The sequence below is a fragment of the Typopeltis vanoorti genome, chromosome 15 (assembly GCF_054136105.1).
Source record: "Typopeltis vanoorti isolate ZY-2024b chromosome 15, IOZ_Tvanoo_1.0, whole genome shotgun sequence".
NCBI lineage: Eukaryota > Metazoa > Arthropoda > Arachnida > Uropygi > Thelyphonidae > Typopeltis > Typopeltis vanoorti.
This window is the reverse complement of record NC_143563.1, coordinates 2,979,760-3,006,449: the sequence shown is the minus strand read 5'-3', so window position 1 is coordinate 3,006,449 and position 26,690 is coordinate 2,979,760. Positions and strand designations below refer to the sequence as shown.

The window sequence follows — 26,690 nt, the reverse complement described above, 5'->3', positions numbered from 1 at the left end:
GCAGCCTTGGAACCACCTTTATGCAGTGGAACTATTTTCCCATCTTTCCATCCCCCTCGGGACTGACCTAGACCTGAGGCTCAAATTAAACAAAATGGTCAAGGGCACTGACAATTCTTTAGCTGCTTCACATACGACACGAGCTGGCATATAGAACTAAAAACAACTAACAGTATTGGATGCAACTCATACCATGCAGAATTAATAGCCATTAACACAGCACTGCAATATTTGGATAAACAAAACCCGAAGGAGTTTATATTTTTCACAGATTCCTTAGCAGCCCTTCAAGCTATTAACAACTGCTACACTAGCCATCATGAAATACTTAGAGACATAGCAAAAAACATAAACAAACTACTTAAGGATTCCGAAATAATCTTCCAATGGATCCCATCCCATGTGGGATTAAAGGGAAACGAAACTGCAGATGAAGTAGCAAAAATGGCCGCAACATCAAGTGATACCACAGATTTCGATCTTTTTAAAACCACCCAAAAATAAAACATAAAAAGAACAATTCTTCAGGACATGACTCACCACTGGTAGTCAGTAGAAAATCCTGGAGCTACCATCAACTCTAAGTTTAATCGCAGTGCCACTACCATGATCTCTCTCTCGCCTCAAGACCGGCCACACAAGACCAATCAACTTTAGCAATGGCATAAAAGTCTTCCCCACCTGCAAAATAAAATACATGAACTTGACCTCTATGATCTGGTGTAATACCATGGGATAATAAATAAAAAAAAAATGAAGGTTTTAAGTGGTAGATAATGTGGGTGCAGTATCTCGTAAGAGAAATGTCACCAGTGGTGTGCCGCATTGGTCAATTTTGGGCCCTTTGTTGCTCAATTTGTATGTTAATGATATTGGGTTGGGTTTAACTAGTGATATCCAACTGTTTGTGGATGATGTAAAACTGGGGAGAGCTATGCACAGTCAGGCTGATGTTAATGCCTTACAAAACGATTTGAATAGATTGCATGAATGGGCAGGTATGTGGAACTGTCAGTCCAATGTTGCCAAGTGTAAGGTTTTGAGATTTGGTAAGCAACGATGGGATGCAAAGTATACACTTGGTGGAAAATTTTTAACCGAATTAGAGGTGATGAGAGATCTAGTAGTGATAGTGGACAAGGACCTGAAATTCAGAGGCCACATTGCACAAGTTGTGAAGACATCACATCGAATAATGGCAACGATGTGGAGAACCCTGACATGCAAAAATAGAGAGGTTATGATTCCATTGTATAAGGCCTTGATCAGGCATCATATGGATTATTGTGCACAGATTTGGTCACCAGGTTTTCATGGTGATGAGGATATGATGGAAAGGGTACAGAGAAGATTCACAAAGGTAGTCAGTGGTCTTTGGAATGTGGAGTACGAGGACAGATTGAGAGAATGTAAGTTGCAGAGCCTCATGAATAGGAGTAAGGGGGGGGATATGATTTAGACATATGAGCTGGTCAGGGGTTGTTATCAGGTAGACATGGAAGAGATTTTTCATAGAATGGGAGTAGAACAAGAGGCCATTGCTGGAAACTATAAGGAGTGTGTGAGCAAATGAGTGAGAACAAGTTCTTTGCATCTAGGGTAGTTGGTGAGTGGAATGCATTGTCTGAGTGTGTTGTGGATGTGTACACATTGAATCGGTTTAAGATGCGGTTGAATGAGCATTGTATGCAATAGTGAGTACCTCCCACGATGAGTCTCTGACTCCCTGGAGGTCAAATGTTGATGATAATAATTTTCACTGCCTATTCAAATGTGTCTGCTTATCAGAGGTCTCAAGTTACCTTAAGTAGCATATTTTGTATAAAGATTGCTGTTACCAATTATATAACCCTTAATATACCTATCATCCCACAGTATTAAATGTGCTACAGATTCCTAGTTTCCATAAGTGGCATTGATATAAAAGAAAAGCCTTATTGATTGTGGAGCATACAGAGACTCCGATATAAAAAGTAAACCATCACTTTCTGTTCATCAGGATAAACATGAGTACCCTATTAAAAGAAAGCTTATTATCCAGGCATCTTGATTGAAGTTCTAAGATATATCACAGAACGCCTATACTAACTATTATTTACACAATATTTTTGATTTTTTCTTTATCTTCACTGATAGAGCACCCAAAACCACCTACTAATTCTGGCAACCTATTCTCTGCATTCATTGCTTTATAACCACAGTTTACTGATCTAAGAACAGAGATAGATGAACTATCGGTATATAGGATATTATAAAATCTGAATGCAAATGCAGCCACAGGATCAGATAGTATATTGGCATAGGTGTAGTGAGAAAGTGCAAGATAACTGGAAGTGTGCCAACAGTAGAATATTTAAGTCTCAGAAGTACTGGCAGGGTTCCAAGAGAACAGAAAGAAGGCAAAATAATTCTCCTACATTCAGGAGGTGCAAATCTGTACATAGGGATGATCCTTGTTCTCTCTCTCTCTCTCTCTCTCTCTCTCTCTCTCTCTTGTCATACATAGAACAATTTTTTCTACAACTACCCTATAAAACCTCTTAGCATGTTCTGCCTATTCACCAAATTTTGTAAACATTCCACAGACCAAAATTGCACCATCATGGCCATCTGCCTCTGAAACCTCCTAACCACTTTCTTGTTCCCAGAAATTCTAGCAGCCAAATCTATGCACAGTAGGTTTTTTTATTAAATATATTAAATCCCATACATGAGAGAATTGAGATACATATAAGCATATCAATGCCATGTGTGGGGTGCACATGAAGTCTGAGCAGGTTGTAGTTGTTTGGGAATACTTCAGAAGGAAGGCTGTTCCAGAGGACAAAGGTGAACCGAATAAAAGAGAAAAAAGGAGACACAGGTTTGGTGTGTTTGCACTTGCACAGTAAAGGAATGCTGGGCAGTGTCTGCTCTTCTATTAATAGATGCAACAGAAAGTGGAGGAATGATGGTCGTCAGTTAACTAGACCATGGAAGCACCTTTATTCTAAAGGTGCTTCCATGGTCTAGTTAACATAGTCTAGACAGTGCTGAAACACTGCATCTGTGAGACAGTGGTTGAAGTGAATCTGTAAGAGAGGGATCATCTATGAGCCAAATCATTTGCTTCTGGACAGCGTCAAGGATTTTAAGGGAAGGTTTAGGTGTATCCCCCACCATGTGAGCAGTATTCTAAGCATGGGAAGATTTGTATATGGTTAAGAGTTGGTTGAATATAAAATAGCCTTTTGAACAAAAAGGAACACCTAGTGGTTTATGTATTACTGAGGGTAAGTAGATGAGCTGGGATCTCTTTTTCACAAGAAAATGCAAGACTGTGTTTTGGTGGCATTGAACATAACAAAGTTGTCCTTGTCCCATTGGATGCTAGTATGTAGATCAATGTTTAAGGCATAGTTGTAGATGATCTTATAGCCTGGGATGTCAGAGTACTGCATGGTTTATCAAATGAGTAGAATGAGTGGAGAGTACTATCATCTACAAAGCTGTGGATAGGATTAGTGGTGATTGTGAGTAGGTCATTTATGAACAGTAGAAAGAAAGTATGTGATGTGACAGAGTCTTAAGGCACTCCAGCATTAATGGTGAAGCTTGAAGAGAGGGAGCTTACCATGACTAATAGAGAATAACCAGAGAGAAAGCTGGCTACCCAGTTACAGAAGTAGCAGGGAGATCAAAGAACAGCAGTTTGTTTAGCAGTCCTCTATGCAACACATGGTCAAAAGTTTGGAAATGTCAAGGGTGATGGCACAAATTTATCCAAACCTTTTTTCCTTTTTCAGTGGTGGGCAATGAAAGCTATGAAGTCATCTGTGGAGCTTGAATGGCAAAATCCATACTGGTGGTTGCTAATTAATTGGTGGGCCTCTAAGTAGTGGAGAGTTGGCTGTTGATAACTATTTCCATTATTTTGGAGAGGACAGAAGTGATGGCAATTGGTCAGTAACTTGACAGTAGATTTTGGAATAAGATGGATATGAGATTGCTTCCATGCACTGGAATAAGTACAAATATGTGTAATAGATTGTGGAGATAATTCAGGATGGATTTGGATAGAGCAACGTTTCTCAACCTTTCTAAGCCCAAGGTCCTGTAAAATGCCTAAAACAATTCTACGGACCACTAACTTATAGAGGCGTAGCTGAGGGGGGGTCCACCCCAGGCAGCACTTTTTTGGCATTTAAGAAATCTTGCCATACTGTCTATAAAACAACAACTGATTGATGAAATAGACTTCGACAATGTCATCAACGATTTCGCAAACAGAAAAGCAAGAAAAATAACATTTTAGAATGTTGGAATTAAAGTTTTACTTCAAAAATAAATATAGTGTTTTTAATTTATTTCCCTATATGTCGTTTTGACTTTTTGAAACTTTTTTTAAAAACCTAAGTAGGAATTATCAACATTTCTGAAAAACTGTGCTATTTATAACACAATAAATCTAAAAACATGTTTTGAATACATATGGAAACATAATTAATTAAATTGGAAGTAAATGATTAAAAGTGTATCATCATTGAACAAAGTTTTAATTTTTATTAATGAAATAAATAATATGATCTAATTATGTTACTACTTACTTTTAATGTGATGGTTGAGCTTCTCAGCCCTTGCAAAGTTGCTGGATCTGTCTCAATATTGGTCAAATTCAGTCAAAGATCGACACACACATGAAAACGATTTCTGTATTTTGTTTTTATTTGAAGGAGCGATGAAAATCTTTTCTCACAAAGATAGGTTGTAGAGAATTGCATGACAATTTTCAATGCTTCTTCAGATAATTCAGGAAATTCACTTCTCGCTGAAGGCGAGATCCAAAATTGAGCCAAACCAAGATCACAGAATTGCATTTTAAGTCCACTGTCACTTGAAAGTTCAGTTAACTGTTCTTTTATCGAAAACGAAAGGTCATTCTCATGACTGCAAGCCTGAAATGGGTTACTAACCCACAGAAATTTCTTATAAAAGTTATTCGGAAAATATGTTTCAAAATTCTGTTTCAGATTTTTGAGGTGGTCACAAACCCTTTCCAGAAACTCAGAATCAACAAAAATATCATTTTCCACTAAAAAGGATTCCAATGTTGGAAAAAGGTGCAAATTCTCTGTCTTTTACATAATTAATCCATAAAACCAGTTTTTTCTCGAATGCCTTTATTTTGTCGTAGGCATCAAGAACAGTTAAAGATTTCCCTGAAGGGAAAGATTTAGTTAATTTAATTTCGAAAAAATGTCTGAAATATAGGATAGTGTTGATAACCATGCTTCGTCAACAAGGAGTAATGCAAAATCAGAATTACATTCATTTAACAAACCAGTTTGATTGTAGTGTAGCTTGTTTTCTGTGTATAGTTGTATGCTCCAGAAGATGACCTTGACATAAAGGTCGAAACGTCGAATATAGATTTTATTTATATTAAACTAAAGTTTTATTCAAACACGGTAGTTGTCTCCATAATTTTCAAAAATGCATTCGGATCACCGTGTAAGCTTAAAATAAAGGATACAAATAATAAAACTTTGTGCCTTAATTGAAATGACCTTGTTAGTACTTTGCCCCTGGAAAGCCAGCGAATTTCAGAATGAAGCAAAAGTTGTATATATTCACTGCCCATTTCATCGCAGAGTACTGAAAATAACCTGTTATTTAACGGACGAGCTTTAATAAAATTAGCTAGCTTTACAGCATTATATAGCAAAGTTTTAAATTCTGCTGGCATTCCTTTGGAGACTAACGTTTCCCTATATATGAAACAATGTACCCAATTCATATCCGGAGCTACTTCCTTGACCATAGAAACAACCTCCACTATGCCTGCCTGTAAGGGCACGTGCCCCATCCGAACAGAAGCCTATACATTTTTCCCACCAGATCTCTTTGTTTATTATGTAATTATTGAGAGTGTGAAATATTTCTTTTCTAGTTGTTTGGGATGGCAAAGTTCTACAAAACAGAATAACATCATGAATGTTATCATGCGCATATCTTACGTAACATATTAATTGCGCATCACTTGTAACACCAGTAGTCTCGTCTATTTGTAACGCATAATAAGGGCTCCTTTTAACTTTTTCAATTAACTGAGATTCTACTTCACCTGCCATATCATTAATTCTGTGACCGACAGTGTCATTTGAAAGAGGAATCAAATCAACATCTTTTATTAACTTGTTGCCAAACATAGTTTTTACCACATCTTTTATAGCTGGAAGTAGCAAATTTTCCCCGATAGCATGAGGTTTCCCTATTTTTGCTATGCACAAATTTAAGAGATAGGATGCTTCCAAGTGCCTTGCTATTAAAGGAACCCATGGCCGAAACTATATCTTTCCCATGATTTAATGTCCCTAAGCATTGCTGAAAAAATTCAGTTGACTTATTTTTCACATCACAATGTTTAGTTTCTAATGTCGTCGGAGTTTCGCAGGTTTCATGCACTTGTTCGACAACACTTCATAACACAAAACACATTGAGGTTTCTGCTCACTTTCATCTCCACACCAAGTAAACCTTAATTCCAAATATAAACTGTTATATTTCCTACTGTATTTTTTCTTTTAACTGCTTGTTTCTTCTTCTTTAATTGTATCAGATTTACAACGCTTGTATCACAATTAGGGTTAGCATCACCTGTTTCATTTGCCCTTCTTTTCAAAGTCCTAGTTTTGAGCCACTTTTCCATTATTAAAAAACGTTTCTGAAAAATATATAAATACATAATACTGGGGTTAACTCAGGACACACTTTGTCCAAGTATCACTTAGGACTTCTCAGGATATATACTGAGCCTTGGTTGAAGGAGGAAAACCTTCAGTAATAAAAATCAATAAACAACAAGCCATTGGTTGAAATGTGGATAACACATGTTCACTTCAAATCTGACAAAACAGCAAGGGAAAGCAGAAACAATAAAACTATATTATTGTTCACTTGCCACTACAAATTTAGCAGCAGAATGACGAATAATAAAAAGAGTGAAGTGAACAACAATATAGTTTTATTGCTTCTGACGTTGAACATTCTGACGATATTTGTTGTTGTTTTTTTAAGTCTCCATTTGATTTCAATAATTTTTACTTATTCAATTTAATTTGTTTAGATAATTAAAAAAATATATATTTATTTAATTAATTTAAGTCTGCCTGCACAGGTTGAGAAACACTGGGATAGAGGATCCATGCTCTAGAGCGCAATATTTGAGAACAATTGGAGAGATGCTGTCAGGACCAGAAAGCATTTTAGTTTTCAAGTTATTTAGTAGTTTTCTGATGCCTTTTTGTCAACAAAAACTACTGGAAGCATATGGTGCTTGAATTCTGGTATAGTGGGTGGGGATTTCTCTTGGCCATCTGTACAGGAGTTTGAGGAAAAGAGTGATGCCAAGAGGTTAGCTTTATCCTTGGGCATAATACCACTTGTGCTATCAGGATGGGAGAGAAAGAGAGAGAGAGGGATGGAAATGCAGGAGAGCAGAAGTTGCATCCAACAGCCTCAGCAAGGTACTAGAAGGCACGGCTTCCATTTGGACAGAGGCAAGTTTTTTGCTCTTGCCCTTTATGAAATCAGATTTGGATCTCTTGATGCTCATTTGCATATCATGTGTGCTTCGTTTAGTGTAGGCAGAGTATGAAGCCAGAGTTCTTGATACAAGCCACATGCTAAAATTTAGTAAGCTCAATTTTTTTCTTTGACTTCTTTGATACATTTTTGGTTGAACCAGGGCTTGGAAATTGAATGAGGCTTATGTGTTGAATGGGGGATGAAGGTCTTCCTGCCAGTAAGAATAATTTCTGCAACTCATTTTTGGTCCAGATGTTTCTTGCAGATGAAAAACATGATAATGGCCCTTACCTCTGTGTCTTTCACTTTCTTCAAAACCTCTGACATGTCTTCTTATCTATCCGAAAAGAAAAAGAACAAATTATTACAATTTGATGAAACATGAGTGTTAAAGTGTTTTAAGATATGTTCTTTCTTTTGGTTATATCAGTTGCTTTGATATTGTTTTTGTTCTAGGTGTTTATCAGAACTTTTCAGTTCCTCCTTGTATTAGCCATGCCCATTCTTCATTTGCATCATCATGAGCACCAAATTGTATAATCTATTTCAAATCATTTCCAGTATGATATGTACAAAATAAACAGCAACTTGAACATTGCCTTGTAGCATAGCACTGGTCACCTGCCTTCTTTTTTGTTCTGCTACCTCTAGCACCATATTCTACTTTTCTTGATGTCTGCGTATCATCCTCCCTCTTAACAATGTCATCAGTGTTTTATATTTATCCTGTTAATTTCAGTTTGCATGATAGATGTCCATGAGGTGTATGTTAAATGCCTTTGCAGAGTCCAGCAATATTATGATGTAGCCCTTTATCAGACTGAAGGCAAGATGACAATTGTGAATGGTAATGAGAAAGTGATTTAAGTTATGAAAGCAGTTAGTTAAGATCCAAGAGATGAAGCATATTCAGATTGAAATCGGGAGAATTGTAAATATGCGTGGACTTTGCTTATGACTGTTTTGCATTTGTTGCATGCTTCAGTATAGGCTGAGTATGAAGTTCGGCTTCTTGATGTGAGTTACCTATGGTAAGCTGAATTTTTTTTCTTGAATTGCTTTGTTATACTTTCTATCGAACTACTATTTGGAAAGTGGACATTGATTTTGGATAGAATGGGGAATGAAGGACTTATGCTGGTGATGATAATTTCTTTGGCTCATTCAGAGTAGGTGTTTGGGTCAAAGGAGTGGAAGCAATAATCAGACAAAGAAGTAATTCTTTTGACAGATAATTAATATAAACAAATGCATTTGATTTTATATTTATGTTCATTTTATGTCCATGTACACAGAAACAAATTTTAAAAAATTGAAGACCATTACTGAGTCGATTTTTTTTTAAATTTGTTTTCTTGTAAATAACAAGTTATGTACAAGAAAACAAATTTAAAAAAAAATAACTATCTATTTTATTGTTATGCTTATATAATGGTGTAGTATGACCTGTGCTATTCTTGTACCAATAAGCCAACCAGTCTAATATAATTTTTTTTTTCTGCAGGGCAATCAAGGTTTTCCAGGTCCAATTGGAGAAGCAGGACTGCCTGGCCCAAAGGTGAATGCTTTTTAACCAATTTATAAGATGATGGTAAATATTTTTATGGATATTTGATTGTTTAAAGTCTTTCCATAATAATGTGACAAAAATGACATTGAATTGGCTCTTAAAAAATATTATTAACCAGACATCATGTTGATTTAACTATGCAACCTGTCTTGATATACGTGTATAAAAAGCAAGGTTGCTACGTATGTTGGATGTACACTAAAATTGCAATATCATTGATATTCCATTGAAATAACATAAATTTAAAGCTAAACGGTGTGCCACCTTTTTATTAAATTACTCTGGATTAGAGAAAGATGGCGAAAGTTTATTTTTCACTTGGTCAGACTATAATAAATTTAGTTTAATCCTTTATCCAAGTGTGTGCAAATAAAGTTTGTGCCTGAAAGTATATCTTCAGGACTGGGGTAAAGTGGTACAACACTGGGCGACTCCTTGCAAAGATGAAGCAAGCTACCAACACTCCTATCTCAGTATCTCCCATAATGCAAAACACATCTCCTTGCAAATATGTATAATGTTATGCATTAAGGGAAGGGCCACTACCCAGACTAGTTTCGACCTTTATTGAGGTCTCTTCAGTGGGAGCCAGGCCTAAGTGGAGATACCAAGGCAGAATCATTAGCAAGGTCATCTCCTCCTATAGGAGCTGCTAAACAGTGTGCCAACTTTTTATTAAATTACTCTGGATTTAGAGAAAGATATTGAAAGTTTATTTTTCACTTGGTTTATTTTATTTTATCTACCCCAGTCCTGAAGATACTTTCAGGCGCAAACTTTGTTTGCACAAACTTGGATAAAGGAATAAACTAAATTTATTATAGTCTGACCAAGTGAAAAATAAACTTTCAACATCTTTCTCTAAATCCAGAGTAATTTAATAAAAAGTTGGCACACAGTTTGGCAGCTCCTATAGGAGGAGATGATCTTGCTAATGCTTCTACCTTGGTATCTCCACTTGGGCCTGGCTCCCACTGAAGAGACCTCAATAAAGGTCGAAACTCACCTGGGTAGTGGCCCTTCCCTTAATGCATAACATTATACATATCCGCAAGGAGATGTGTTTTGCATTATGGGAGATACTGAGATAGGAGTGTTGGTAGCTTGCTCCACCTTTGCAAGGAGTCGCCCGGTGTTGTACCACTTTACCATAGTCCTGAAGATACTTTCAGGTGCAAACTTTGTTTGCACACACTTGGAAAATACATCACGGTACTGTATATAAATATGGCTTCACTTGGTTGGAAAAATATAAGTAACATTATGAGAGCATTCCATTGTGGCACTTCTTGTTGGATAGCTGAAGTGCTTTTGGACTAAGCATTGGAATCTCCAAGAGGAGATTCAAATAGAAGAGGAGAGAGAATGGGAACAGTAGAAGAGAGGGAATGAGAGAGAGTTATGTGAATGTTAGAAGAGGAGAGAAAATGATAAGTGGAAGAGAGGCAATGAGAGAGAGTTGTGTGAATGATAGTAGAGGATAGAATGGAAACAGTAGGAGAGAGAGGGAATGAGAAGAATGCGAGGGAGCACTGGAACCAGAGATAGAGTGATGTCAGGAAGACAGGTAAGTGGGGGAACACAGAGAGAAAGTGTTAGAGGAGAGAGAGAGAGTGAGGGATGCATGGGAGCAATTGAGGAACAGGGTGATAAGAGGTGTAATATATGGAGATTCAATAATCCGTGGTGTGCAAGATAGGATGTGTGATGAGTGTTTGCCTGGAGGAACGATAGAAAGAGTGGCTATGGCAATTAAGAGGGGTGAAAGGGTGAATGAGATGATTTTGATGGTAGGAACAAATGACTTGAGAGGTAATATAAATTGGGCGGCGAGAGATATGAGATTCTTGCTTGAGGTAATACAAAAGAAGATGCAGAGAGGAGAGATAGTGTGCATGTTGCCTAGTTATGATAGTGATGGCAAGAAAGGCGAATCTGGAATATGAGAAGAGATAGGCCCTAAGATCCAAAGAAAACTAGGGAATTTTTTAGCTATGCAGCCAGTAGGAGGAGAAATGATTGTGGAAGAATGACATTGTGGGATAAAAATGGGAATAGAGTGACTGATGCAGAGGACATAGTGGAATTGTTCAATGAACACTTTATTGGTGTATTTCATCCTGAAGGAATAAATTTTAATACTAGATGGATAGGACAGGTTTGAGGTTTAGAGGTGCAGGAGGAGAACATGTTCCAAATACTGAGTACTCTGGATGTCAGTAAAGCTGTGGGACTAGGATGGTATTTCACCACAGGTTTTGACAGAATGTGCTAAAGAACTGATAGCTCCTTTGAACTGGCTTTTCAATGAAAGTCAGGCTATGGGAAAAGTGCCCAGGGAATGGAAGGAAGGTAAGATAGGGCCATTGCATAAGGATGTTAGCAGACTGGAAGTGTCTAATTATAGGCCAGTTTGTGTGTCATCAGTAGTTGTTAAGATATTGGAGAAATTAGTTAGGGACTGTATACAACACTGGCCAGATGAGGGTAATGTCATCTGTGAGTGTCAACATGGATTTGTGAAGCGGCACTCTTGTTTTAGTAATATGCTAACCTTTTATAATAAAGTTACAAGAGCAGTAGATGAGGGAAAGGCATATACTGCCATTTTCTTGGATTTAGTGAAGGCATTTGACAGGGTGCCACATGATACATTGATATTTAAGTTGCAGCACATGGGGTTTGGATGTCAGGTTGATCTACTGGATTCAGGATTGACTGTCCGATAGATATCAGAGAGTTCTGTATGGTGAGGCAGTTTCAAGGAGGCAGAGGGTTACAAGAGGGGTCCCACAGGGCTCAATACTGGGACCTATATTGTTTAACCTTTATATCAATGACATGCATTGTCAGTGGATTGCAGATTTCAGTTGTTTGCATCATTTGCAAACAACTGAAAATATTCAGTTGTTTGTGGATGATGTGAAGCTGGGAAGGGTTATTAGTAATAGTGCAGATGTGGTAGTCCTGAAAGAGGATTTAAATACAAGCTAGACAGATGGGCAAATGAATGGGTGTCAGTTTAATGCAGCAAAATGTAAGGTCTTGTGGTTTGGGACACGTCGATAGGATGACGAAAGTCAAGAGATCTGGGGTTGATGATTGATAGAAACCTGAAATTCAGAGGACAGGGACATATTGTAAAGGTGGTGAAGATAAAACAGAGGATTGCTGCAATAATGAGAAGGACGCTGACCTGCAGATTTAAAAGAGTTATCATTCCATTGTATAGGATGCTGATCAGACCACACTTGGACTATTGTTCTCAGATTTGGTCCCCAAGATTTAAAGGGGATAAATTAACTGTGGAAAGGGTACAAAGACAGACAACAAAGATGGTTTCAGGACTGTACAATGTTAGTTATGAGGATCGGCTAGGAAATGTGGACCACAGAATTTGGTGGATAGAAGAAGGAGAGGTGATATGATTGAGACTTTTAAACTGTTGAGAGGTGGTTACAGGGTTAACACTGGGGAGTTCTTTTGCTTGGTTGAACAGCGGGAAGGGGTAATGACAAGGTGCCATCTCTGGAAGTTATGAAAGGAAACTGTGAGCAAGAGGGTGAGGAGTGGTTTCTTTTGCATGGTGGGTGATTGAACCTTGGAATGCATTGCCTGATAGAGTGGTGAGAGCGAGAATGGCCAATGAGTTTAAGGAGTGGTATGATAGACTTTGTTTCTTAGGGGTGACCACCCACAATGATTCTTGATAGATTTGTGTTTCCTAGGAAGGACCTCCCGTGATGAATCTTTTGACTCCTTGGAGGCCTAAATAATAATAATAATAATAATTTTGGTAGCTTCTTACAACCATATTTGTCAGTGCTGTTCACTCATTCGTTGAACACCCTGTGATTTTTAAATTTGTTCTTGTATGTACATGTGTGATGCAAGTGTTTTTTTTTTTAGCCTATTTCTGAATGATTTCAATGGTATGGTACACAAATTGAATTTCCTTCATGGTCTTGTAGTAACCAACATGTCTAGACATGGTATAGAGTTATATATATATATATATATATTTTTTTTTTTTTTTTTTTTTTTTTTTTTTTCCCCTATAGTAAAACTGATTCTGATGGGGCTGGTCATTTAGATGTGCACTCAGAAAGCCTTGAGCATATTTGGGCAAAATGATAAAACACATAATCTATGCAAAGCAGTGATGGTGAGTTTCATCCATACTGAATACGGTGCTTTCTGTTCAAACTCTTCTATAATAATAATAATAAAAATTACACTCAGAGTAAAGCAGTAAGCCCATAGAAATTGTTTAAGAGATACTCGTGGCATGAGAGGTTTTTCAATTAACACAAAAAAAAAAAACACGAGATAAGTAATACTCTTTATTTAAAGCTATATATTTCAGCTTGAAAATTATAGGCTATCATCAGTGGTAACAATAGTTAATTACAAAATAGAATGTGAACAATGGATGATTTAAAAAAGGAAGATTCATTTGATGTTATACACAAAACAACGCAATAGCTTAACCGAGGAAATATTGCAATATTGATAATTAATTATCTCTTAAAAAGAAACAAAGATAAAAAATATGAATGTGTGATTAAAATACGACTTTCCCATATCTTAAATAGAGAGAGGCAGTCATTCTGATTTAAAATCAAATGGTGAAGTAAAAGCCTCAGTGCTTTCTTTGAATAAATGTTCAAATTTCTGCCAACACTGATGGAGTGTGTTTCAGACCATATAATGTTGTGGTCTGTATCTATTCTGTGCTATGCTGTGCCAAGCCAGACTTTTCAGATTTACTGTTGCTAATGTAAGACTGGTGTTCTGGTATTGTCTTTTTCAGAGAGTGTTCAGTTTGTCCAAAGTAAGAACTGGTGTCTCCCTGGTGTCTTATCAAGGAACTTGATAAGACACCAGGGAGAACTAGAGGAGAATGTTTATCTTTTGAAATAGAAACCATGCTGATAATTTGTTGATTGGAAGAAAAGTAGTCATGAAATTGTATTTCTTAAGAATTCTGGAAATGTGTTCTAAAAATAATAGAAATGAATTGGAATTTAATGTACTATTTCTTTGATATTATATAAATCAAATTTTGATTATAGGAATCAAAAACCTGTTGTATGGTCCTTCCTGAGAAGCCATAGCATTTCATATATTGTTTGATGTTTAAGAGTTCCTGCTGTAATATTACAGCAGGGAACTCATATTTCTCAGATACACCATTGTATTGTTTTATGCATAACATCATGTGGCTCTTACTTTTTCAAATCATCCGTTGTTTGCATTCTGTTTTGCATTTGACTGTTATCATTACTGATGATGGTCTGTAATATTCAGATTAAAATATATGGCTTTAAATAGATAGTATTACTTATCCCTTGTGTTTTTTCATGTTGATTAAATTTTAAATCCCAACATATGGGTTTGGATATCAGGTTAATGGACTGGATTGGTGATTGGCTCTCTGGTAGATGTCAGAGAGTTGTATATAAGGAAGCAGTGTTGGGAGTAGGAAGGTTACAAATGGAGTTCTACATGGTTCAGTGCTGGGACCCTTGCCGTTCAATCTCAGTGGTTTGATGATATTGTCACAGGACTACAGGGAGATGTTCAGTTGTTTGTAGATGATCTGAAGCTTGGGAGGGTTATTAGTAATAGTGCTAATGCTTTGGCTCTATGAAAGGATTTGAATAGACTCGAATGGTAGACAAATGAATTGGGATGTCAGTTTAATGCAACTAAATGTAAAGTTTAAAAGTTTTGGATCCAAAAATGGGATACTTTATACTCACTTGGTGGTGATATACTGGAAGTGGTGATGGAAGCAAGGGATCTTGGGAGTGATTGTATATAGAGGTTTGAAGTTCTGAGGACATATTGTAAAGGTTGTGAAGACATCTCAGAGAATTGCTGCAATGTTGAGGAGGACGTTGATTGCAAAAGATAAAAGTGCAGTGGTCCCATCGTATAAAGCTTTCATCAGACCACATCTGGATTTCTTTGCTCAGATCTGTTCACTAGGATTTTATGGTGATGAAGTAAACTTGAAGAGAGAGTACAGAGATGAATAACAAAAATATCAGGACTGTACAATGTTGATCATGAGGACAGAGTGAGGACATATAGATTGCAGAGTTTGATGGATAGGAGACAAAGATGGGCTGTGATCAAGATATTTAAGCTGTCAAGAGATTAATATTGTGTTAACACTAAGGAGACTTTTCAATATGGTGGAACAGGAGGAAAGAGAAAGGACAAGTGGCCCATGGAAGTTGCAAAAGAGAGTGGTGAGAAAGTGGGTAAGAAGTAAATTTTTTGCATGGAGAGTTGTAAGAGCATGGAATGCATTGCCTGAAAGGATGATAAATGTGCAGAGAGAGTGGATGCATTTAATGAGAGGAATAATAGAATTTGTGTTGACCTCCAACGATGAGTCTTGTGACTCTATAGAAATTACAATAATAATAATAAATCTTCCATACTGTTAGTTTAAGGCTTTGTTTATTTCTCTGTTATTCAATATAAATATATTCAAGTAGTTCTGTATAATAGCACCTTTGCTTATTCTGTTGTCTATTTTTATATTTAATTTGACATCTTTATTAAAAATTGTGCCTAAATAGATGAAATTATTTTACTTGTACTGTAGGTTTTTTATAATAATAATAACAATTTCCTGTCATTTCAATTTTCATATTTTAAGCTTCATTACTTTTCAAACAGTATGCCAAAGTGACGCTGATTTTATCAACTATTACTGTACTTGTAGAGAAAAAAAAAGGAAGGAAAAAAAAACACTTCAGATTTATATCTTATTTTTTTGTATTACATAGCAAGGGAACAAATTTGTATATATCTTTTAGTACATCAGAGGACAAGGTTATAGTCTAGTGTGTTACTAGGAAGTAGCTTAGCTGCTTCCTAGTAACACACTAGATTTCAAGCTGCCTCCTAAGTATATCATAAACACCTGCCTTGTAGTTCCACACATATATCTTAACTGGAATTTCCACATATTTTCCTATTACCGAAGTCAAGACCACATGATCACTTTCCCCAATTAGAGGCAATGTAGCCACCACTTTAGTGTATGTTGTTTATGGAAATTGACAACTTAGACTTAATAATAACTAAAAATATTTAATTATTATTTCCTATATTTCACCAAAGTTAAATTGCATCTTCAGGGATTAATACAATGGTAATTAACATGTCCTTGCAGGTACATTTCAGCAACAAAGAAGAAAACGTGAGTAGTACAGGGAGATCTAAAGTCGTATGATTATGCCACCTATTGGTTTTGGTTGGATGTTCTTGGTTGTTGGGCTGACTGTCTGCAAATGAGGGTTTCCGATATGAGGGGTAGCGTGATACAACCATATTTGTTTAGTCTGGTATAGTTAGTAAGAGCTGCAGTAGATTTGAGGAAAAGCCTCTTGAACTTAAAATTGCTTCAGTGAAGTAAGGTGGCTTTTTTTCTACTGGATCGTGTGTTGGGTATCCAGGGCATGGTCTCCAGGGCATGCCATACACTCAGCCATGACCAAAACTTCTTCATAGCACCTAGACATGTACCAACCAAAGATTTCATAATCCAGATTGAGCATGGAATCTACAATCCCCACGATCAGGCCAACAACAATGTTAGGCTCAGTGTAGCCAACGTGCTATTAGAGGCCAAATCCTCCTGCAAGCAAACCCCCTTCTACATCTAAGAAATAACAAAGAAAAAAAAAAAAATCCTGAAAGTGGACAAGGGCAATGCTATTGTCATTTTAAACCACACAGGTTATATTAAAAAAAGTGACCACCCTTCTTAAAGACCGATCCACCTACTACATACTAAATTATGATCCCACCAATACACAAATTACTACCATCCGTAGACTACTATAAATGTCACTTTCTGGCTAGCAGACATGGCCATCAAACTAAAACCCTACAATTCTCCCCCCCCCCCTCCCACACACACACATATTTATGGACTTCCAAAAATCCACAAAGAGGATGTATCTCTATGCCCAGTTGTGGATGGTATAGACTCATCCACTTACAAACTAGCTAATCATTTAGCCAAAGTGCTTGCCTATCTGGCAATACCTCATCACATATCAAAAACACAGCTCATTTTAGTCCAGTAAACAAGCCCTCGCACTCCACCATGCAAACTTATTGGTCAGTTTGGATGTCTCCTCCTTATTCACAAATGTACCATTTAAGGACACCTTGGCACTGATGCAAGCAGAATTTCCTCCTGATATCTCAGTCCTGTTTCACTTTACTATGAACTCAGGCTGTTTTGTTTGGCAAGGAAAATTGTACAAACAAATCGAGGGTACAGTCATGGTCTCCCCTCTTTCCACCCCCACTTGGCTAACTTTTTCATGGAGACATTTGAAAAGAATGCCCTAAATTCTCCCACCCTAAATCCTTTTTGGCTATGCTATGTGGACAATGTGTTTGTAATTTGGCTACATGACCTGGACACCTAACACACTTTCTTATCCCATCTGAACAACCAACATCCAAGGATCCAATTCACAATAGAAATAGAAAATAACAACAGTCTGACCTTCCTAGACACCCTAGTTACAAGACAACCAAATGGATCCTTGACCTTCATAGTCTACAGAAAACCCACATAAACACACAGGTAGATACATCCATCAACAGTCACATTAATCCCCCTCCCAACAATTTGGAACTGTAAAAACCTTGGTCCACTGGGCAAAATTAATTTGCTCAGATAACACTCCACTCACCACAGAGCTCACCCATATAAAAAACACTTTTTTGGCCAAACACTAAACCTCCCACCAAATAAAATAATTTTAGCACCACATATTCAACACTGCTGATCCCCTTCCCAAACATAGATTACAACAAATCCATTACCATCCCCTTTATCTGTTGCATCTCAAAAAAGGTGGCTGAGATGTTAAAAAAGATATTTTATTTATTTATTCGTATGGTGTTTCCTCCCTTTTCTCCCCTGTCCCTATTGGGGCGAGTTGAGCACCTCATAGGGGATTAAGTATTTATGACTGTAGATTCCATGTATGTTCACAGAGCTAATTTGCCTGCTTGCGGGATGAAAAATCCCAGATAAACTGGTGGAAAAAACTCTGCTGTCCACGCCAAGACCGGCTAACTTGGCTATGACTGAGGAAGATCCTTAAGCACTTCACGTCATCGACGGGAATCAAACCTAGGACATTCCTTCCCTGGCATATGGTTGCAAAGCACAAAGCCACTAGGCTAACCGTGCAAAAAAGATAAAAAATATATTAAAATCTTGTGACAACAAAACAAGCTGGCAGCCCTTATTCACTCCTCCAGAGACCAGCTACCAGGTACCTTGCAGCTGCAACCTTTCTTCTTCTTATTATTATTATCCCAAGATCCCATGGAGTTAAAAACTCATCTAGGAGGTATTTTTGTCATTCACACAGTCATCAATCATATAGTGTCTTAAACACAGTCAAATTCTCTACAGACACCAACATTCTCAGGCAAGGCATTCCAATCATTCACAACTCTGCATGCAAAAAAAACCTTTCTCTCACTCCTCTGCTCACACCCTCCTTATACAGCTTCCAGGGATGTCCTCTGCTTCTCCTCTGATCTTCCACCATTTGCTGTGAAACCTCTCCATTATTGATCCTATAACAACCCCTTACTAACTTATAGGTCTCTACCATATCACCCCTCTTCCTCCTATCCGCTAGACTCTGTAAATTTCATATTCTCAATCTTTCCTCATATTCAATATTCCAGAGGGCAGAAACTACCTTAATTCTAGTAGCAAGACTTATACGTTGGTTAGACATAACTGGTAATTAGTTTACGGAATTAACAACGCATATAAAGTATATTAATTAAACGTAACTTTAATGAATAACTTCTATATTTCGGCAACGTCACATTGCCATCTTCAGGAACATAAAGATATGGTATGTGCACTCAGGAACTAACACAAAGCAAATGAGGAAGAAAGCAAGAAACTAATATTGTTCCTAAAGTCCTAATGGTGCCCTCTTGTGGGCTAATTTGGTAGTCTTGTGGGCTAATTTGGTAGTAAATACGAAAGATTATTCTTTGAATAATCTTTCGTATTTAAGCTTGCTGCGATGAATTATTTTTGTTTTCTTCCAACGAATTTTATGGTGGGTATCTAAGGCATGGTCTGCCAGCCCAGAGCGGCTGTACTGGTGAAACCAGATGTAGTCTTGGTGTTCTGAAATCCTGATATTTGTTGTTCTGCCTGTTTGGCCAAAGTAGGACAATTTGCAGCTGCAAGGGACCTGGTATACATCAGGTAGGTCTAGGGGAAGTGGTTGGTCTTTGGTAGAGCGGATAAGGGATGCCAACTTTTTATATGGTCTGTAACAGGAAGTAAGGTCATATTTTTTGAGGATATTGGTTATTTTCTCAGAGGTGCCCTGGATGTAGGGGATGGTGATAGACTTGGTGTAATCTTTATTGTAGAGGGGGGAGGGGGGTTGTGGTTTACAGGTTTTAGTATTTTTTGGATTTTTTTGGGGGTTATAGCCATTGGCTAAGAAAGTGTTTGAGGATGTGGTTTAGTTCAATAGTCAGGGCCTTGTCATCTGAGCAGATTAATTTTGCCCTGTTATATAGTGTTTTTATCACCCCATATTGTTGTGAGGGAGGGAGGGGGGATTGCTGGTGAATGTATCTGCCAGTGTGGGTGGGTTTTCTGTAAACAGAGAAAACCAAAGATCCATCAAGCTGGCGGGTGATTAAAGTGTCTAGGAAGGGGAGGGTGTTGTTTTCCTCTTTTTCTAAGATGAACTCATGCGCATCGGCAAGAAAGGAATTCGAAAAAATACGTAGTCGGCACGTGAAAAAATACGAAAACCTGACAAAGACTTCTACTTCCATACCCCAGCCACCACTCAACACTGTAGTCAACCTCTCATCGGCAGTTTTAAAGCCTGAAGCACTCACCGCACTTTCACGTGGTCACAATTTTGCCCTAGCTCCTAAAAGGATACCTGCTGAAGAAATCATGATCCGAATAGAGCGTGGAATTCGCAACCTGCTTAACCATATCGCCAACAACGTAAGACTGGATGTAGTCGGTGTTCTCACTAAAGCCAAACATCCAAAATCCAACTTATCCAAAAATGAATATTCAGCCCTACAAGAATTGAAAAACAACAAAAAAATAGTAATCTCCAAAGCTGATAAGGGAAGCGCCACGTGGTGATCAATCAAAAAGACTACAAAGGTAAGCTAAATTCTTTAGTACTAGACCGTACTACTTACCTCCCCCACTGAATATAATCCGACCAGCTCTCAGATTAGAACTATCCACAGACTCCTTAAGAAAGTCACGTCTTGGCCTGTGGAAGTCACCAACAAACTTAAACCTTATAACTCTAGACCCCCCCCGATTATATGGACTCCCAAAAATACATAAACAAAATGTGCCATTGCGTCCCATAGTGGATGGCATTGATTCCCCCACATATAAATTAGCCAAACATTTAGCCAAAACGCTCACACACTACACTGGCAACACACCATCACACATAAAAAACTCAGCCCACTTTAAAGCCAGTATAGAAAACCTCACACTCCAACACACTGACATAATGGTCAGTTTTGACGTCTCCTCCCTATTCACTAATGTCCCACTCAAAGAAACCCTTGAGCTCATCCAAGCCAAGTTTCTTCCCGATATCTCAGCCCTATTTCAGTTCACAATGAACTCAGGCTATTTCGTTTGGCAAGGAAAGTTCTACAAACAGATAGAGGGGACAGCCATGGGTTCACCACTTTCCCCACCCTTGGCCAATTTCTTTATGGAAACATTTGAAGAGAAAGCCTTAAACTCCGCCCCACAAAAACCCACTATTTGGGTTCGTTATGTGGATGATGTGTTTGCTATTTGGCTACATGGCTCAGACACGCACCACTCCTTCCTAACACACTTAAACAACCAACACCCCAGAGTCCAATTCACCATAGAAAAAGAGGAAAACAACACCCTCCCCTTCCTAGACACTTTAATCACCTGCCAGCTTGATGGCTCTTTGGTTTTCTCTGTTTACAGAAAACCCACTCACACTGGCAGATACATTCACCAGCAATCCCCCCCCCCCTCACAACAATATGGGGTTATAAAAACACTATATAACAGGGCAAAATTAATCTGCTCAGATGACAAGGCCCTGACTACTGAACTAAACCACATCCTCAACACTTTCTTAGGCAATGGCTATAACCCCCAAAAAATCCAAAAAATACTAAAACCAGTAAACCACAACCCCCCTCCCCCCCTCCACAATAAAGATTACACCAAGTCTATCACCATCCCCTAGATCCAGGGCACCTCTGAGAAAATAACCAATATCCTCAAAAAATATGACCTTACTTCCTGTTACAGACCATATAAAAAGTTGGCATCCCTTATCCGCTCTACCAAAGACCAACCACTTCCCCTAGACCTACCTGGTGTATACCAGGTCCCTTGCAGCTGCAAATTGTCCTACTTTGGCCAAACAGGCAGAACAACAAATATCAGGATTTCAGAACACCAAGACTACATCCGGTTTCACCAGTACAGCCGCTCTGGGCTGGCAGACCATGCCTTAGATACCCACCATAAAATTCATTGGAAGAAAACAAAAATAATTCATTGTGGCAAGTTTAAATACGAAAGATTATTCAAAGAATCTTCAGCAGCTCTAAAAAACGTTCCTAACCTCAACAAATTTGGGTGCATGAAACTGCCCCAAATTTGGGAGACTTTCATTATGAGAACTTGAGCCCAACTGCCAAGACTACCAAATTAGCCCGCAAGTGGGCACCATTAGGACTTTAGGAACAATATTAGCTTCTTGCTTTCTTCCTCATTTGCTTTGTGTTAGTTCCTGAGTGCACATACCATATCTTTATGTTCCTGAAGATGGTAATGTGACGTTGCCGAAATATAGAAGTTATTCATTAAAGTTACCTTTAATTAATATACTTTATATGTGTTGTTAATTCCGTAAACTAATTACCAGAAACTACCTTAGTAAGTCATCTCTGGACCCTTTCCAACATCTATTTGTCCTTTTGAAAACCAGGTGACCAAATCTGTGCACAGAAGTCCATGTGTAGCCTAATCAAAGCCTTATACAATGGAACAAAAATGTCCTTACTTCTATAAGTCAGTGTCCTCCACATCATTCCCAGAATTCTTTGTGTTGTCCTCACAATTTTGGCAATGTGTCCCCTAAATTTTAGATCCTTATCCACTATCACCCCAAGATCTCTTATTTCCTCCATCTCCAACAATTATGGAAAAATAGTCAGGACAGCCAACATCTGTATAGCAGAGCACCAGGATTACATTCGATTCCACTACTATGGCCACTCAGGATTAGCAGGCCATGTCCTGGATACCTGGCACAGGATCTGGTGGGAAAATCCACTTTATTCTGCAGAAGAGTATTTAAATTTGAGAGGCTTTATCTCGAATCTAATATAGCTCTTACCAACCATCCCAACCTAAAAACAAATATGGTTGTATCAGACAACTCCTCATGTGGGGAAACCCTCATCTTCAGATAGTCAGCCCAATTTCCAAGAATACCCAACCAAAGCTAATAGGTTATTTAATCATAGGACTTTAGGTTTCCCTGTATCTCTCATATTTTCTTCTTTGTTTCTGAAGTGTGCCTGCATGCACATGTTTAATACCATTGCATTAATCCATGAAGATGCCAATTTAACTTGGGTGAAATATATGAAATAATAATTAAATATTTTTAGTCATTATCAAGTCTGTGTTGTCCATTTCTTTAAACAATTCGATACTGGAGAATCAACATATAAGCCTGAACACCAGGATCACCTTAGTTTTGGGCAGGTCTTCTGATCCTATAACAAGATCCAGCACTCCCATACTCTAGTTCTATCCATATCATTCTGCTTTAAGTAATCATCTCTCAGTAAGTGGATAAATTCCATTTCCTTCCTGCCATATAATCTGTTTTCTTTCTAGTCTGTCTCTGAATTGAAATCTCCCATAATAATTACTTGACTTCTACTCATTGTTCTAATAAGAATAACCAGGGAAAAAAAATTTTATTGTGCTTTCATGAAATACTTTCCTTATTGTAGAAATGCCATAAAAAATTACCTTCTTCTGCTCTTTTCCTCATTTATTCTATAATTGATATGTCATTAAGTCCTATTATCTAAGATAATAGGACTTAATGACATATCACCATTTATCTAAAAGGAATGTTCCAAGCAGTTAGCATCAGCCTTGGCCTACTTGTTTAAGGAGAGTCATGCAACAGTCATATCCCAAAGGGGTAGAAGAAAGGCAAAATTGTTTCACTTCACAAAGGTAGTGATAAGGCAACTAATTATAGGATGATCTATATATCTGCAGTTGTAGTTAAGGTATTAGAGAGGTTGGTGAGAGATAGGATACAACATTTCTAATCTTTGTGCTTGTCAGCATGGGATGGTAAAGGGGTGATTGCATTTTACCAAGGGAGATGCATATACAGTGGTATACTTAAATTCTGCAAAGGCTTTTGATAGATTATCACATTGCAAGTTTGTCACTGAACTGACATAGAAAGGATAGGATAGCATAGGAGGGAGCATGCTGTTAATGATATTGAATGACTTGAATCCAGTAAAAATTGAGACCTATAATTGTAGTTCTACTACTAAGAGTATTTCATGTGGCAGTAAGTTTGAAGCAATCTGGTGTGAGGTAGAATCTAACAAGATCAATTACAAAGTGGGGTGTTGTTACACACCTGGAGGAGCAGTTGCTAGCGATGAAGAAATGCATCACCAAATAGAAAAGATGAGCACGAAAAAAGTAAGCATAATGACTGGTTGACTGATTTTCCCTTTCAGTCATTTCCGACCATAGGTGACTTTGTAGGCCCACAAAGTATTCCTAGCGAGATTTTTACAGGGTAGTTTACCATTGCTTTCCCCAACCCCCCAATTTTATTTCAGCTCAGGACTGGCATATGGCTGTGACGTATTCATGACTGTGATCCATGTGTGTGTTCACGGGGCTGATTTGCCTGTTCTGGGGAATGAAAAACCTGAGTTTTCCAGGTGAAAAAAAAACCCTACTCCATATGAGACAGGCTAATTCACCTTTAGTCGAAAGAGACCAGATAAAGGTTCCTCACGTCATGGACAGGAATCGAACCCAGGTCTTTCCGACCAAAGAGCTTCATCTATACTGGCTGAGCTACGGAGGCTCTTAATCATAATGGGAAAATTTAATTATCCAAATATTGATTGAGTAGCAGTAGAATCTTCTGAGAAGAAAGAAAATGCATTTATTGAGCTGATGTGGGACAATTTCCACAAGCAGCATGTAACAGAAGAATCTCGAGGTCAAAGAATGTTAGATGTAATTATAGTGTCAGAGGACATTTCGATTAAAGACATAACTATTCTGCCTCGGGTTGGTGACAGTGATTATGCGGTACTCACTTGGGAAGTGACTAAGTTTATGAATGTTCCATTCAGAAAAGGTTACATGCTGAACTACAAAGCAGGAAATTATGACCAACTGAGGAATATACTGAGTTCAGTGGAATGGGATTGGTTGCTTGCTGGAAAGAATATCAATAGTGCATGGGAAGCAATTAAGCAATACTTAAATGATGTGATATATCAGAACGATATATCCTGAAGGCGTGGAAAGAGGGGAAAATAGTTTCACTGCATAAAGGAGGATCCAAGACTATGGTTGCAAATTACCGACCGATCAGCATATCAGGAGTCGTTGTCAAGGTCTTGGAGAAAGTAGTCAAAGGAAAAATACAGGAATGGATTGATGAAAATGAGATACTGTACAGAGGACAGCATGGCTTTGTGAAGGGTAGATCATGCCTCAGTAACTTGCTCAAGTTTTATAACAAGGTGACGGCTGAACTGGATAAGGGAAATGGGTTTACAGTGATAGTGCTGGACCCGGCAAAGGCGTTTGACAGGATACCACATGGAATTCTAATCCGTAAACTACAACATATGGGAATGGATATAGGGTTGGTGAGATGGATAGCTGGGTGGTTGATGGAGAGATATCAAAGAGTAGTTTATTCAGGAGTAGAGTCCAAAAAACGGCCTGTAACTAGTGGTGTGCCACAGGGTTCTGTTCTTGGACCACTGCTGTTTAATCTGTTCATTAACGATATAGGGAAGGGTCTAAGTGGAACAGTTCATTTGTTCGCTGATGATGCAAAGTTGGGTAGGGCGATAGTGAATGCAGAAGATGTCAAAGTCTTGCAAGATGACTTAGATAGATTGGAGTTCTGGACTAAGGAGAATAGATGTCAATTTAATGTGACAAAATGTAAGGTTATGCATTTCGGAGTGAAAAGATTAGCAGCAGTATACCACATTGGTGGAACTGTACTCCAAGAGATTGATGAGGCCAGGGACTTGGGAGTGTTGGTGGATAGGGAGATGAAGTTTAGGGGGCACATTGCGAAAGTAGCTAAATCAGCTCATCAACTCACTTGGTTGTTGAAAAATACCTTGACGAGCAGAGAAAAACAAGTTATTGTACCTCTGTACCGAGCCCTGATAAGACCTCATCTCGACTACTGTGCCCAGATTTGGTCACCTCGGTTCCTTCTTGATGGGGAGGAGGTTGAGAGGATCCAGAGGCGAGTGACTAAGATGATAGCAGGTCTATGGAATGAACCATATGAGAACAGGTTGAAGATTTGTGGGTTGCAGAAACTAGTTGATAGGCGGAAAAGGGGAGACATGATTGAGACATTCAAATTGCTAAAAGGATTCTATAGGATTAATTCAGATGATATTTTTGAGATCAGGACTGGTGGTGGGAGAACTAGGGGACACCCATGGAAGCTGGGCAAGAGCGTGGTTAGCAGGGGTGTTAGAGCTGGGTTCTTTACTTTTAGAGTGGTAAATGAGTGGAATAAGCTGCCAGAGTCTGTTGTGGGTGCTATGACAGTGAGCGAGTTCAAGGCAAGGTATGATAGATACTGTGAGAATGTTGAACAGCTGCGTGAACATGATGTTTAGGGCCTCCCTCGATGAGTCTAAGGACTCCTGGAGTAGCCCGTGGTAGTAGTAGTAGTAATAATAATAATCAGAACGTGTCCCGAGAGCTCAAAGAATAAATAGAGTAAGAGTCAAATGGATGAGTAATCTTATTAAGCAAGAGATTCATAAGAAAAGGATGATGTCTAAATTTTGTCGCTATTTCAATCTAAGAAATTTCTCCATAAGGTTTCCTCTATTTGTTTCCAAAGTTTTCAATATTTTTTCTGAGTTGGCAGTAATCCTTTCAAAGACATCCCAAATTTCTGTAATTAAATAACTTAAAGTTCCAGTTTTAAATTTAGAACCTAGTTTTGAGCAAGTGCTAAGTTTTTGCATTTAGTTTGAATCTGCTCTCTAAGCATCCTCTGTATGGTTATAAATTTTTAGTGTTTTTGCCAAAGTGAATTTCCTTTTTAGCTTAACACAGTTAGGAATAAGATTGCTGTCTGTACATCTTTTAAAATTGCCAACAAATTAATCAAAAAATATTGAAAGTTTA

The 26,690-nt window shown here is 38.0% G+C and overlaps 1 protein-coding gene across 2 annotated transcripts in view; it reads left to right on the top strand.

Annotated features, from left to right (window-relative positions):
* Window positions 1-26,690, top strand: part of LOC150098312 (uncharacterized) — a 733,595-nt gene that overhangs the window by 313,811 nt on the left and 393,094 nt on the right. For both annotated transcript variants that reach the window (XM_090404774.1, XM_090404775.1), the window contains exon 24: window positions 9,071-9,124. In XM_090404774.1, coding sequence (XP_090260900.1) covers window positions 9,071-9,124 — 54 coding nt within the window. The remainder of the gene's footprint in view (window positions 1-9,070; window positions 9,125-26,690) is intronic.